Raw genomic sequence first — 12,199 nt, 5'->3', positions numbered from 1 at the left:
TTGCATGCTCTATTCACACGTGGCACTTGTGCATATGAAACTGTTATATAAAGAAGTGGAGAGCAGAAAGATCCAACTTCATTTTGAACAAGAAACAACAACAACAATTGGGGTGTGATGGAGACAAAAGTGCTAAGGTTTACCATGTTTCTTCTCTTCCTAATCTTATCTGCCGGTAAGATATAATGTCTATTAATGTTGTTTTGTCTGAATGAAATGAAGCGAAATTGATGAATGGAATGATTAAATAGATGTGACGGTAAAGAGAACAGAGGCGAAGGAATGTTGGTCACCAAGCTACTCTTTCAGGGGTTTATGTGTGAACAGTCATGTATGTGCAATCGTGTGCCGTACTGAAGGTGCCGCCGGTGGCAAATGTAAAGGCTTTCTTCTCCATTGTCACTGCGTTAGACCTTGTTGAAATTAATTCACTCATCCAACTTTTTTCATTAATAAAAACTTCATATGTAGTCATTTTTAGATGCAGTTATAAAAACTATTAATTAATGAGAACTTCTAATTATGTCTTTCTCCAACCATGCTTTTTCTATTCAGATTTGCTTGATTTTCATCTTCACCGTATGGCTTCTTTGTAAGATAATATATGCTATGCTATTAGTGTTGTAAAAGTTGCCGAAAACATGAACAAATCTTGATTCCTGAGGTAAGAATAATCATTGTCTTCAATGACTTATTTTGTGCATAAGTAAGTCTTTCAAAATACAACAAGAATTTCTCAATTTTTTTTTTATTTTTTTGAGAATTTCAGAACTAACAAGAAATTTTAGAAAAGATAAAATAGTAAACCCAAATAATAAAATAAAATAAAAAGAAAAAGAGAATGAGAGAAGGATAGAGATAAGAGAAGAAGTGAAAGTTGTTGTTTTGGAAGAGGTAAAAGGCATTTATTTATAGATGGAGAAAGAGTATCGAGATGGACCAAAATCCTGTGATTGTTGCTATAGAAAAGGGAGAAGATTTCATGAAAAAATCTCCCACTCACCATGTACTCTCTATCTTTCTCCGGAAGATTTAAATAACTTTTTGCAATACATCAACAAACTCTGTTTTTATAACAATCTATTGCAATAGATAAAATATAGAAAAATTGAAAAAAAAATATCCTAAGCCTCATTTAAGATGTAATTAATGCATCGGAGTTGGTATAACAAACTATATGAACCAGTTCTAGATTGAGACACTTAAGGAGTTGGTATAACAAACTATATGAACCAGTTCTAGATTGAGACACTTAATACACAATGTAGTTGGTATAACAAGCTATATAAACAAAAAATATTTAGTATGTGTTAGTAGTTTGCCAATCACAATACACCCGCACAATTGTTGTTATCGTTTGTGTTGCTCTTACTAGCCATGTGCATGTATGATATTCACGCGCATGGCCTATAGATCATGTCAAAATCTCATACAAGTGGCCTCGCTCAACACTCATACATGTAATTTCATCAAGTGTATGCTACAAATCAACATCACCCGTAAAGATATGGAAATCATTAAAAACTTTGTTTAAACCAAAATCCTTACACCACATAGATATTTGAATATAAAGTTTAACCTCTCAAATAATGCAGTCTCTAGCACTTTCACATAGACCATAGGAATGAATATAATTGATTTAAGATTACCTTAGTTAGGCACCCCATACTTTTAGATTATAAGATTATAAGTTATAAGATTATAAGATTACAAGATTATAAGATTATAAAATAATAATTTTACATTTGACCATAACTATGTAAGGTGACGAGACAAGAGAATAATCATATCACCCAATTAATACTCACATTAGAGTTAATAGAAAAATTGAACAATAGGCAGTACAAGAATTTTCGTAATTACCAGCGAAATTTTACTGACATATATAGATATGTTAGTAAAATTTACAAACATATTTTTACCAATGAATTATAGAATTTAAATTATCGACAAAATTTTCCACTGATATTGAATATGTTGGTAAGATTCGTTGGTTAGATCTATCATTAAATTAGAATATGCATTACCGATGGATACTTTTGTTTGATGGATTTTTCTATTAATAAATTCATCATTAAATTTATATATTAAGAAAAGATGGTTGAGAAAAAGAAAATAAGAAAAGATGAGGAGAAGGCGGAGGAGGTGGTCAGATGGTGATTGTTGGAGTTAGAGAAGGTAGAGAAGGAAGAGGAAGAAAAAGAAGAAAAGAAATTGAGGAGGAGGAGAGATTTAAATATCTAACCCATTTTGTTTGGGGCCTTTTCCATGCACCTCAGCGTTTGCATGAATAATAGGCTATCAGATGTTGAAATCTGTTTTATGAGGCTATTGATTTTGAATTTCGACATTAGTGATAAACGCATCTTGTATTAACCACAAGATTTTGAAATCCGGTAGATATGTTAGCCGAATTTTGAAATCTAGTATACATCATGACACTTGTTTTCTTGATGCATATCATATTTTAAAATTCGATTAACAATTCTACTAGGTTTCAAATTTCAGTTATGTGGTTAATTATGTTGACATCCTGTTAATTTTATTTATTTTTTTAACTTTTTATAAATCTTCATAAAAGTAAAACTAACAAAAAAAAATATATATATATATATATATATATAAGATTTCAAAATCTGATAATTATTACAAGATGGATTTATCATTAATGTGAATGTTTGGTTTCACTTTGAAAACGTCCAAAATCAATTGTTAAAATCAATTCATATTAATAAATTATTTAGAGATACCCAAAATTAATTTCTAAAATCAATTATAAATTGAAAATTTACATAAGAAATAATTATTTTCATCAACTAAAATTGATTTTCTAACATCAAATAGAATCAATTTTCTTAAAATATTTTCAAACACACTCAATGTCGGAATTCAAAATCAGTTATAAACCAGATTTTTATATCTGGTAACATATTAATTATGAAAAAGAATATCTGTAACATGTTCATATACTCAAAAGCTCATCCTTCCAAATTCGCAAAAATTGGGAGTGTGGATGAGATAGGTAAATAGGGATGAAATAGGAAAAAGGAGGGAGAAGATAAATTAAATTTTAACTAGTTAAAGTCAATGGGGCAAATTGGGAATTCGAAAAATAATTAAGGGTAAAGAATAAGTCTTTAGAAGTACAGGGAGAAGGCTCCCTTCGTTTTAATGGGGGCTTCTCCCTGCACCTCCAATAAACTCTCCTGTACCCCCAAAACCTCCTTTATTTCCAACGTTGTCCCTGGTTAAAAAAAAGTTACTGTGTGTGTCTTTTCTCAATTTCACCGCGCACCCCAAATACCCCTGCACCCCTCACACCCCTCACCACACTGCACCCCCAAAACCCCTCTACCCGCACCCCAATAAAAAGCAGATTCCCTCTCTCTGCACGCTGCACGCACTCTGCACCACCCTTGGAATCTTTGACCTAGCCTCCCCACAAAGCTTCCTTCTCCCCCACTGCACCCCACAAAACATCCTTCTCCCCCACTGCAGCGACTCATTCTCCCTCTTCTCCAACAAACCATTCTCGCCGCCACGCCATCCTTTTTTCCTTTTCTCCTCCACACACCATTCTTCTCCCCACCGTCGGCAACCACCTTTGATCCTTTCCCGCGGCTTCTCAATTTTTGCAGGTAAGTCATACTCGTTTTTTGTTTTTTAATATTAGACAATGTATATTTTTATTTGAATGCATGTCTATATTTTTATTTGAAGGTTTTTACATGTAGCTTTTTGTTAAATCTGGAACGGTGGGTTGTGTTGATGAGTGGTGTGTGTTGGAGAGGAAGAAGGTGGTGTTTTTATTTTTTCTAAGGAAACGGATTGTGGAATCCGTTTCCCCATTTTTCAATTTTTTTTTTCAAAACGGATTATGGAATCCGTGTTTATTTTATTTTTTTTTGGGAAACGGATTGTGTAATCCGTTTCACTTTTTTTTTTAGAAAACGGATTTTGGAATCCGTTTCTTTATTTTTTTTTTTTGAAACGGATTGTGTAATCCGTTTCACTTTTTTTTTTTTAGAAAACGGATTTTGGAATCCGTTTCTTTATTTTATTTTTATTTTTTTGAAACGGATTGTTTCACTTTTTTTTTTTAGAAAACGGATTTTGGAATCCGTTTGACGTTTAATTTTTTTTTTTTCAAAATCCGTTTCTGTTTGTTTTTTTGGATGCGTTTAATGTTTTTTATTTAAATTCGTTTGATGAAATTGAACGTGCACTTGTGTTTGTATGAGTGCGAGTATTTATTCTTTTTTATTTATTAATTTGTATTTTATTTTATTATAGATATGGTTAGGACCAGAGAAAATATATCTAGACGTGGTTCAAATGATGCACCCAAGAGTTCCAGACAGGGTGTTGCACGAAAGAGACCGACAGCATCGGCTCGTAGAAGAGGTCAGCATGAGGCTAATGTTGTTGAGGATGACATTGTTGAGAATGAGGTTCCTGACGTTCCTCGGGAGGACGAGCAGGTCATTGATAACGATGGTGTATGATACATCTTTATTGACGCAGTACCAGGATCATGTTGCACGCATGATATGGGATGGTCAGGTGTGTAAGAAGTTTTTATATAGGTTTAATTTTTTGTTGTTGTTAAGTATTTTTATTGTTGTTTGTTTCTTCTGTTAGGATCGAATTGTGAAAGTGGTCTCCCATATTAAAAAAGTTAAGAAATTAGGACGTCCTCACCCTGCTGTTGCACCTTTTGTGTTAGCTTCGGGATTATCGCCTTTGTGCGACATTTTATATGAATATATCGACCTTGGGTTAGTATTGGGTTTCGTGGAGAGATGGCATCCCGAGACTAATACTTTTCATTTACCCATTGGGGAGATGACCATCACTTTGGATGATGTATGGTCACTTCTCCATGTTTCCATCAGTGGAAACTTTTGCTCAACTGAAAATCTTGAATATGAAGATTCTGTTCAGATTTTGACGACACTTCTTGGTGTTGACCGGGCCATGGCATGTGTGGAGCTGAATCAAAGTCGGGGTGCACAGGTCCGACTGAGCTGGCTGAGAGACTTGTATCACAGCTGTTGTGAAAACGAGCAATGGGAGTTTGCTGCACGTGCATATCTTTTGCATCTTGTAGGGTGCACGATATTTGCTAACAAAAGCGCCACCTATGTTCGTACACATTATCTGGAGCTATTTAGAGATCTCTCCACATGTCGTACATATGGTTGGGGAGTTGCTGCTCTTGTCCACTTATATGAGCAGCTAGGAGATGCCAGCTTTGCAAATACAAAGCAATTAGCTGGATATCTATCTCTTCTGCAGGTACCCATTTATATAACATTTTATTCTTTATTTGACTTGTTTTTAGTTTTATATGACAATGGTTAAATGAAATATTATTTGATACAGGCTTGGATATACGAGCACTTCCCTACATTGGGAAGGAAGCAAGTACGGGATACATATGTGGAGACCGAACCCCGTGCTCTACGTTATGTCACTGGACGCGCCATTTCCGCTATAGCTGATGTTAGAGTCCAGTTGGATGGCTTGACATATGATGGGATGATTTGGAACCCATATGTAGCACACAGAGCTGCTCGACAACTGGTAACACATGGCATGTTTTCTGGCTTCCTGAGGGTTGGGACCGTCGTACAACGTCATTTGTCGGAGCGTGTGTTGCGACAATTTGGCTTCATCCAGCCTATTCCACGACCGCCTAGTTCGATTCCCATGATGGACTTTGAGGCTATTGATGATCGGTGGAAAAAGCACGAGCAGTTTGTTGTACATCAAGTGGTCCAAGCACCAGCTCCTTTTTCATGTTCTGATGGATATTTGCAGTGGTTTAGGAGAGTCTCCCATCCATACATTTTACGTGGAGCTGAGGCCGACCGACCTAGCCTTGTGCTTGTGCCCCGACTTCGTCGGAATTTTCCAGATGACATAACAGTTCAGAGGACGTCACCGTCATCATCTTCCAGTGGTTTATTGGTATGTAACACATTTAGTTGTTCATATTATTAGTAACTTTTAATATTTGACATTAACTTGTTATTATGACAGGGTCTCGTGAAACGCATCGTAGGTGGTCTTCAGCGGATGATAGACTGTAGAGACGTTACTGAGGGCACAGTTGCCTGGGATCGCACTCATGAGTTATTGCAGATGGCTCAAGATGGCGTTGAAGAAGAAGAGACTAGAGGAATACTTAAATACAATCAACAAATATCAGTCTTCCATGAGATCTACATAACTACGATCCACTATGTGTAAATCTAGGAATGCTTGCATCCTATCTCTATAAAATGATGCCCACCCTTTTGCCTTTGGGTAACAATTGCTAGATGATATGATATCCACTGTCGGTAATGGACAGCCTTCTTGTAGACGAACCTGTAAATACACAATTAGTCAATAGAGAAATAAAGTTCTTTATAAAAATAATATATATAAACATATATACCTGCACAAAATGAGAATTGTAAACATGTCCGATACAAATTAGTCGATGTTGACTTTGCGAAATAGGTGGGAATGTACGAAGTGGGAATATAGTCAAATTCTGAACTGATGACAAGCACAAGAGGATTACATTATACCGATTAGCAATCGCATACCCCATGTCTGGTATAGTCATCCACTTGTCTCGATTAGCCTGTATATAATTAATTAGATTATAATAAAACAAAATCATAAAAAACTTGTAATACATAAATTTCAACAGTGGTGTATAGAGATTATACCCCTGATGGTGATTGAACTAGCAAAGACTTTCTCAGTTCTTCCAGACGATCATAGCCTCCAACTAACGTTGCATATTCATCTCGCCATTGGCTAAGTTCTTTGTATAGATCATGTCTGATTAGAGGCCACGACTCCTCACCCATACCCAACAATGCAGCAATGCATCTATATCCACAATGACCGTCCGCCACAACATCGACAACATCGAGTATATAAGGATGAAATACAGGATTGAACTGTTCTAGCATGGGTATTACTTTCTCTTCAATTACATGTTTACTCTTCACCTTGTTTTCTATTTTTGCAACACATGTGTCTTGTCTTGAGGACTCAATGAAGGCGTCCACATGCTCAAAATAGGAGGGATCACGTTTCGTTGACTTCTTTGATCTATGACTCTTAGCTGCACCTTTCGTCTTAACTTTACTCGGTGGTGGTAACATCGATGTCATGGAAGGGCTAACTATGTCAAGTAATTTATGTTTTATGGTCACTTTTCCTGCAATATCAACTTCTTTGAAAAGATTAAGCAGTAGATCAACCTCCCTCTGAATAGATAATTGCCCTTCAGATTGTGAAGACGAGACATTGGAGAAGCTCAACCTAGTCCACATGACATGAATTTCTTGGAGAGGAATAATCCCAGGATCATATCGTGCTAATTCACACGCACATGGTAGACCATAAGTTTGTCTGAGAATGCAGCCACAACGACTACTATCGAATCCAATCTTCTTTACTCTTTCCAACTCTGGAGCAAGGAGTTCTAAGGCACATCTAGAAATATTTCCCACTAATCTTCTATAACTCAATGCCTTGTAAGAGTCACTGATCAGATTTATACTTCTTTCAAAAGACGCTTTAATTTCGTTATGTTGCAAGATAATGACGTTGTGAATGTCATCCCAACACGAACAAAGGTCTCCCATACTATTGCTAAGAACTTTCTTCAGACTCCAGTGAGCAGACTCAACCCTAGTACAATTTATACAAGGAAATCATATAAACCATTAATAAATAAATTTAATTAATAGCAAAATGCAAATATACCTGTTTGATGTTGTATTTCCCAAATGCATAACTTTGTTCGTTCATGCCTTCACAAAGAATTTCTTGTAAGGAATGATCCACGAGTCGTTAACATATTCAAAGAATACAGGCCACGGCTGGCAAACAAGCTCAAGACGATGAACACACTCCTTAAACTTTAATTCATCTTCACAGTCCATGACATTCTCCCAGGCTTGAAGTACAACATCCCATGCGTCAACAGAATTTACTAACATTTTGCACTTTGCCTGCACATATTTTTGAATGTGGAAACGGCATAGAAGATGATAACACTCAGGGAACACAATGCCAACAACATTCATTAGAGCAAGATCCCTATCAGTTACAATGACTTGTGGACCACCCTCGCACGTCATAAATAGACCTCTGAGCCTTTCAAGAGCCCAAATGAAATTATTTTGCTTCTCACTAGATAAAAATGCAAAAGCGGCTGAGAAAGTTAATCCTGTTGAGGTCACACCAACAATCTCAAGTAATGACAACCGATATTTGTTGGTTTTATAGGTACTATCCATTAAGAACACAATATTGAATGAATTTAACAACTTCACAGCATCAGGATGGGTCCAGAACAAATCGCTTACCACATCAGATTCATCAAGACATCTACTAAAATGGATGTAGTGATCACGTTCCAACATCAACATTAACTGTTGTAACTCAGTTCTTGAACCTCTTATTGAACGTTTGTACCTATATCTCGCATTATACACTTGCTTCAGAGTTGTAACATTACAATCATCTTTCTCTTTCAAAGTGAGAAGTATATTTGCAGGTTTGACTTGACTTTTGGTCATATCAACAAGCAACGACTGTTCAGTAGACTTCAACCTACCCGCATAGGGGTGACCAACTAGAGTAGAAGAGACATCGTGATTATGGTAACCACATTTTACGTTCAACACCCATCCCTCCCCTTGAGAGATGGGTCTCCCTCTCAATCTAAAGGGACAATCACATTTTCTTGTCCCAGATAAACTCGGTTCTGCATCACACTTGTATTTTCTATATTTTCCACCTCTTTCACAACCTAATAATACATGGGTCTTTCTTCCTGGTTGTCCATTGTATTTATCCGATCTTAGAATAATAACGACAAACCCAAGATTATAAGCAACCCCTCTAACCCATTTAATTAAATCTTCACGTGTGGAGAAAATATCATCGGTTGTAAAATGAGATGTATAATCTTGTTCGCAGATATCATGAACAAAATCAGAAAACTCTGACATGAGACTACAATTTTGTTGAGAATCCGCTTGAGAATCCAAGAAACTCAAATAACTAAAATGATGATCTTCCATAATGAACTATAATAAAAAAATAAATTTTAATAAGTAAATAACCCATCTAAATGCATAAAGAATGCAACACGTATCACAGAAAACGAGTGAATGCAACACGTATCAAAAATTGAAAACTAATTGCATGTTGATATTCATTGCATAATTTACGTTAGAAAATTCACCAATCACACAGTATATATTCACTCACATTAAAAATTCACCAATAACACAATATACACACCAACACACAAAATCAAAGTATGAAACGGAATACTATGAAACGGAATAGCTATTCCGTTTCACATTTTAAGACACGGATTATGTAATCCGTTTGGTAAAACCAAATTTGTGGTTTCTATTTCATGTTCAAGTGTTTGGACTTCAAGTGTTTGGTGTGTTGGACAAAACATCCATACAAATAAGGAGCGGAAATTTCAACCAAATAAGTTATTCAATTCTACCATGATACATGCACGAAAATCATAATTTTTATGAAACGGAATACATAATCCGTTTCATACAGTTTTGAAACGGATTCTGTATTCCGTTTCATAAAAAAATTTGCAAATTTTTTTATGAAACGGAATACAGAATCCGTTTCATACAGTTCTGAAACGGATTCTGTGTTCCGTTTCCCATACATTTTGAATTCCACATAATCCCTTCAAACAAATTCCATTTACAAAGTTATGGTGGTATGAAGGCTAACCTGGACGGAAATACCACTTGGAGGAGCTAACATAGTTACTCAGAAGAACTTATCAACCTTCAATCACAATAATAATCACAATAATGCATACTCAGTGTGACAGAATAAACAAAACAATAATCAAATGCATACTCAAACAGAATAAACAAATCAGAATTACTTAAAAAAACATAAATCAAAGTCATACAATACAAACCTCCTCTTCGAGGGACCACCACAGACAGAATGAACGAACGAAGACACGAGGGACCTGCAGAGAATGAAGGACTGAAGAAGCACGAATGAGAGGGACCACTGCAGAGAGAATGAAGGACTGAGAATGAAGGACTGAAGAAGCACGAATGAAAATGATGGAGAACAGACATAATATGAAATAGGAACGTATAGTAACGTGTTTTGGGGGGTGCAGGGACGTTGACGCAGTAAATGAAATTTACTGCGTCCGTACCCACTTTCACCCATTCTCACAGATTATTAAATAAGGGCAAAAACATAAATTTTGGGGGTACAGGAGATTTCTTGGAGGTGCAAGGAGAAGGCGCCCGTTTTAATAGCGGGCTACGCACGGGCTAGCCCACTTCCTTTTAAAAGGGCCTAGAAACCGGCCCAAATTGTCATTTTTCACTACAAATGAGTTATTCTAATCTAGCTGTCCAAAGTACATACTTTAAGGTAACCAATTTTGTATTTGGAGAAGAAAAATTCTCTGTCTTTGCATTAATATTTACGGCACTAAAAACCATCAATATTGAATTAATTTATTTGGGACAATAAATAAAATAATTTTACTATTTTTGTTAAAAATTAGTATCATCAGTTAATTTATTTTTCTTAAAGTTGAAAGTATATATAAAAGACGAAAACAGTATTTAAAAATGACGCATATAATAGTTTATATAGTAATCAACAAAACGTAATTTTTTTCCCTCTCTTCAACTTATAATTTATTGGATGTAATGATGATTTTAAGTTATTGAAACTGAAACTGAGTTATGAATAAGAATCCGAATTAAGTTTAAAAAGATATATAACTAGAAAAGGAATCATTAAAAACTTAACCAATGAAGTTTTTATTAAGAGTCATTACAAGAATTTAAATTACATGTAGAAATATAAAATGGTAATGAATTTGTGAGTAAAATTCATCGATAAATTAAAATTTGTATTATTAAGGAATATTTATATCAAAATGTATCTGACATTAAATTTTTTGAGTAAATTGTATTGGTAAATTTCATTGAAAATTTAAAATTTAACCAACAAATTTTTTATTGATAAAATAATTGTTAAGTATAATGGTGTTTTTTATATTCTGACCAGCAAAAAGCATTTGTGAGGAAGAGTATCAGAAAGTCTCGTGTGAAAAGGTTGGTGATCTTATTATACACTTATATTTTTTCTGTGAAGTTTCTAGAAGCAGCAAAAACTAAAAAAAGTTCGTAAAAATTCACATGGTGGTCTCAAAATGAGATGAGAATTAAAAACTTCATTTACGTTTGACAAATGAAATAATTAGAAATAATTGACTATATTGGATTAATATGAAGAGAATTTTATCTTCTTTAATATTTATTATTTATTTAAAAAACATGAAAATTTATAAAATTATATGTTTGTGGGTATGCAAATAACTCTTCAAAATTAAAACGGTTTATACTTGTGCAAAAAGTGATCGAATTAAGGCTTTAATACTTTTTTGTAAAATATAAATTTAATGATCTAACCATAATTGTATATACTTATAAATTAGATTAGGCATGCAAAATTTCGCATAACTTTAAAGTTATTTGTAAGTTTATCATGCCACTTAATAAATTTGAATGTATAATATATTTAATAATATTTAGACACTCATTATTAGATAGCATATATAAAAATTTAAATAATGGAAAACTTGATATATAATATTATTTTATGAAATTGAAAATGTCATTAAATGTTTAATTTAACTTAAATAATTTTCTTTATATATATATATATATATATATATATATATATATATATATATATATATATATATATATATATATATATATATATATATATATATATATATATATATATATATATATATATATATATATATATATATATGAAAATCTAATGACAGACCGTTCATCAAAGCTGGTACTAAATTTGAATAAAGTTTACTTCAATATTTTCAAAACATTGCTGTGACTTTAATTGGTTCTTAATCTCTAGTTTGATATTTAAAAAGAAAAGAGAAGGGAGTGTGATTGCCATTATATTTTTATGAAATTCAAAATATATTGCTAGCATTGAATTATCATCTTAAAATATTATGTAAACATGTTTATTATTCTTTCAATTTAAATTTAAAGGAAAATATGAATCTCGAGAAATTTTGCATGACAAGTAATATTTATCTAAGGAAAATGAACAGAGT

The 12,199-nt window shown here is 33.8% G+C and overlaps 1 protein-coding gene across 1 annotated transcript; it reads left to right on the top strand.

The window, feature by feature from the left end:
• The first annotated feature begins 4,295 nt into the window (after positions 1-4,295).
• Positions 4,296-6,255, top strand: LOC114178408 (protein MAIN-LIKE 1-like). The gene is made up of 5 exons (XM_028064280.1): positions 4,296-4,481; positions 4,525-4,563; positions 4,642-5,298; positions 5,386-5,973; positions 6,046-6,255. Exons 1-5 carry the CDS (start codon positions 4,296-4,298, stop codon positions 6,253-6,255), a joined length of 1,680 nt encoding a protein of 559 aa, XP_027920081.1.
• Positions 6,256-12,199: the final 5,944 nt, after the last annotated feature.

The sequence above is a fragment of the Vigna unguiculata genome, chromosome 3 (assembly GCF_004118075.2).
Source record: "Vigna unguiculata cultivar IT97K-499-35 chromosome 3, ASM411807v1, whole genome shotgun sequence".
Taxonomy (NCBI): Eukaryota; Viridiplantae; Streptophyta; class Magnoliopsida; order Fabales; family Fabaceae; genus Vigna; species Vigna unguiculata.
The sequence above is the reverse complement of the archived record's forward strand: the minus strand, read 5'-3'. Positions and strand labels throughout refer to the sequence as shown.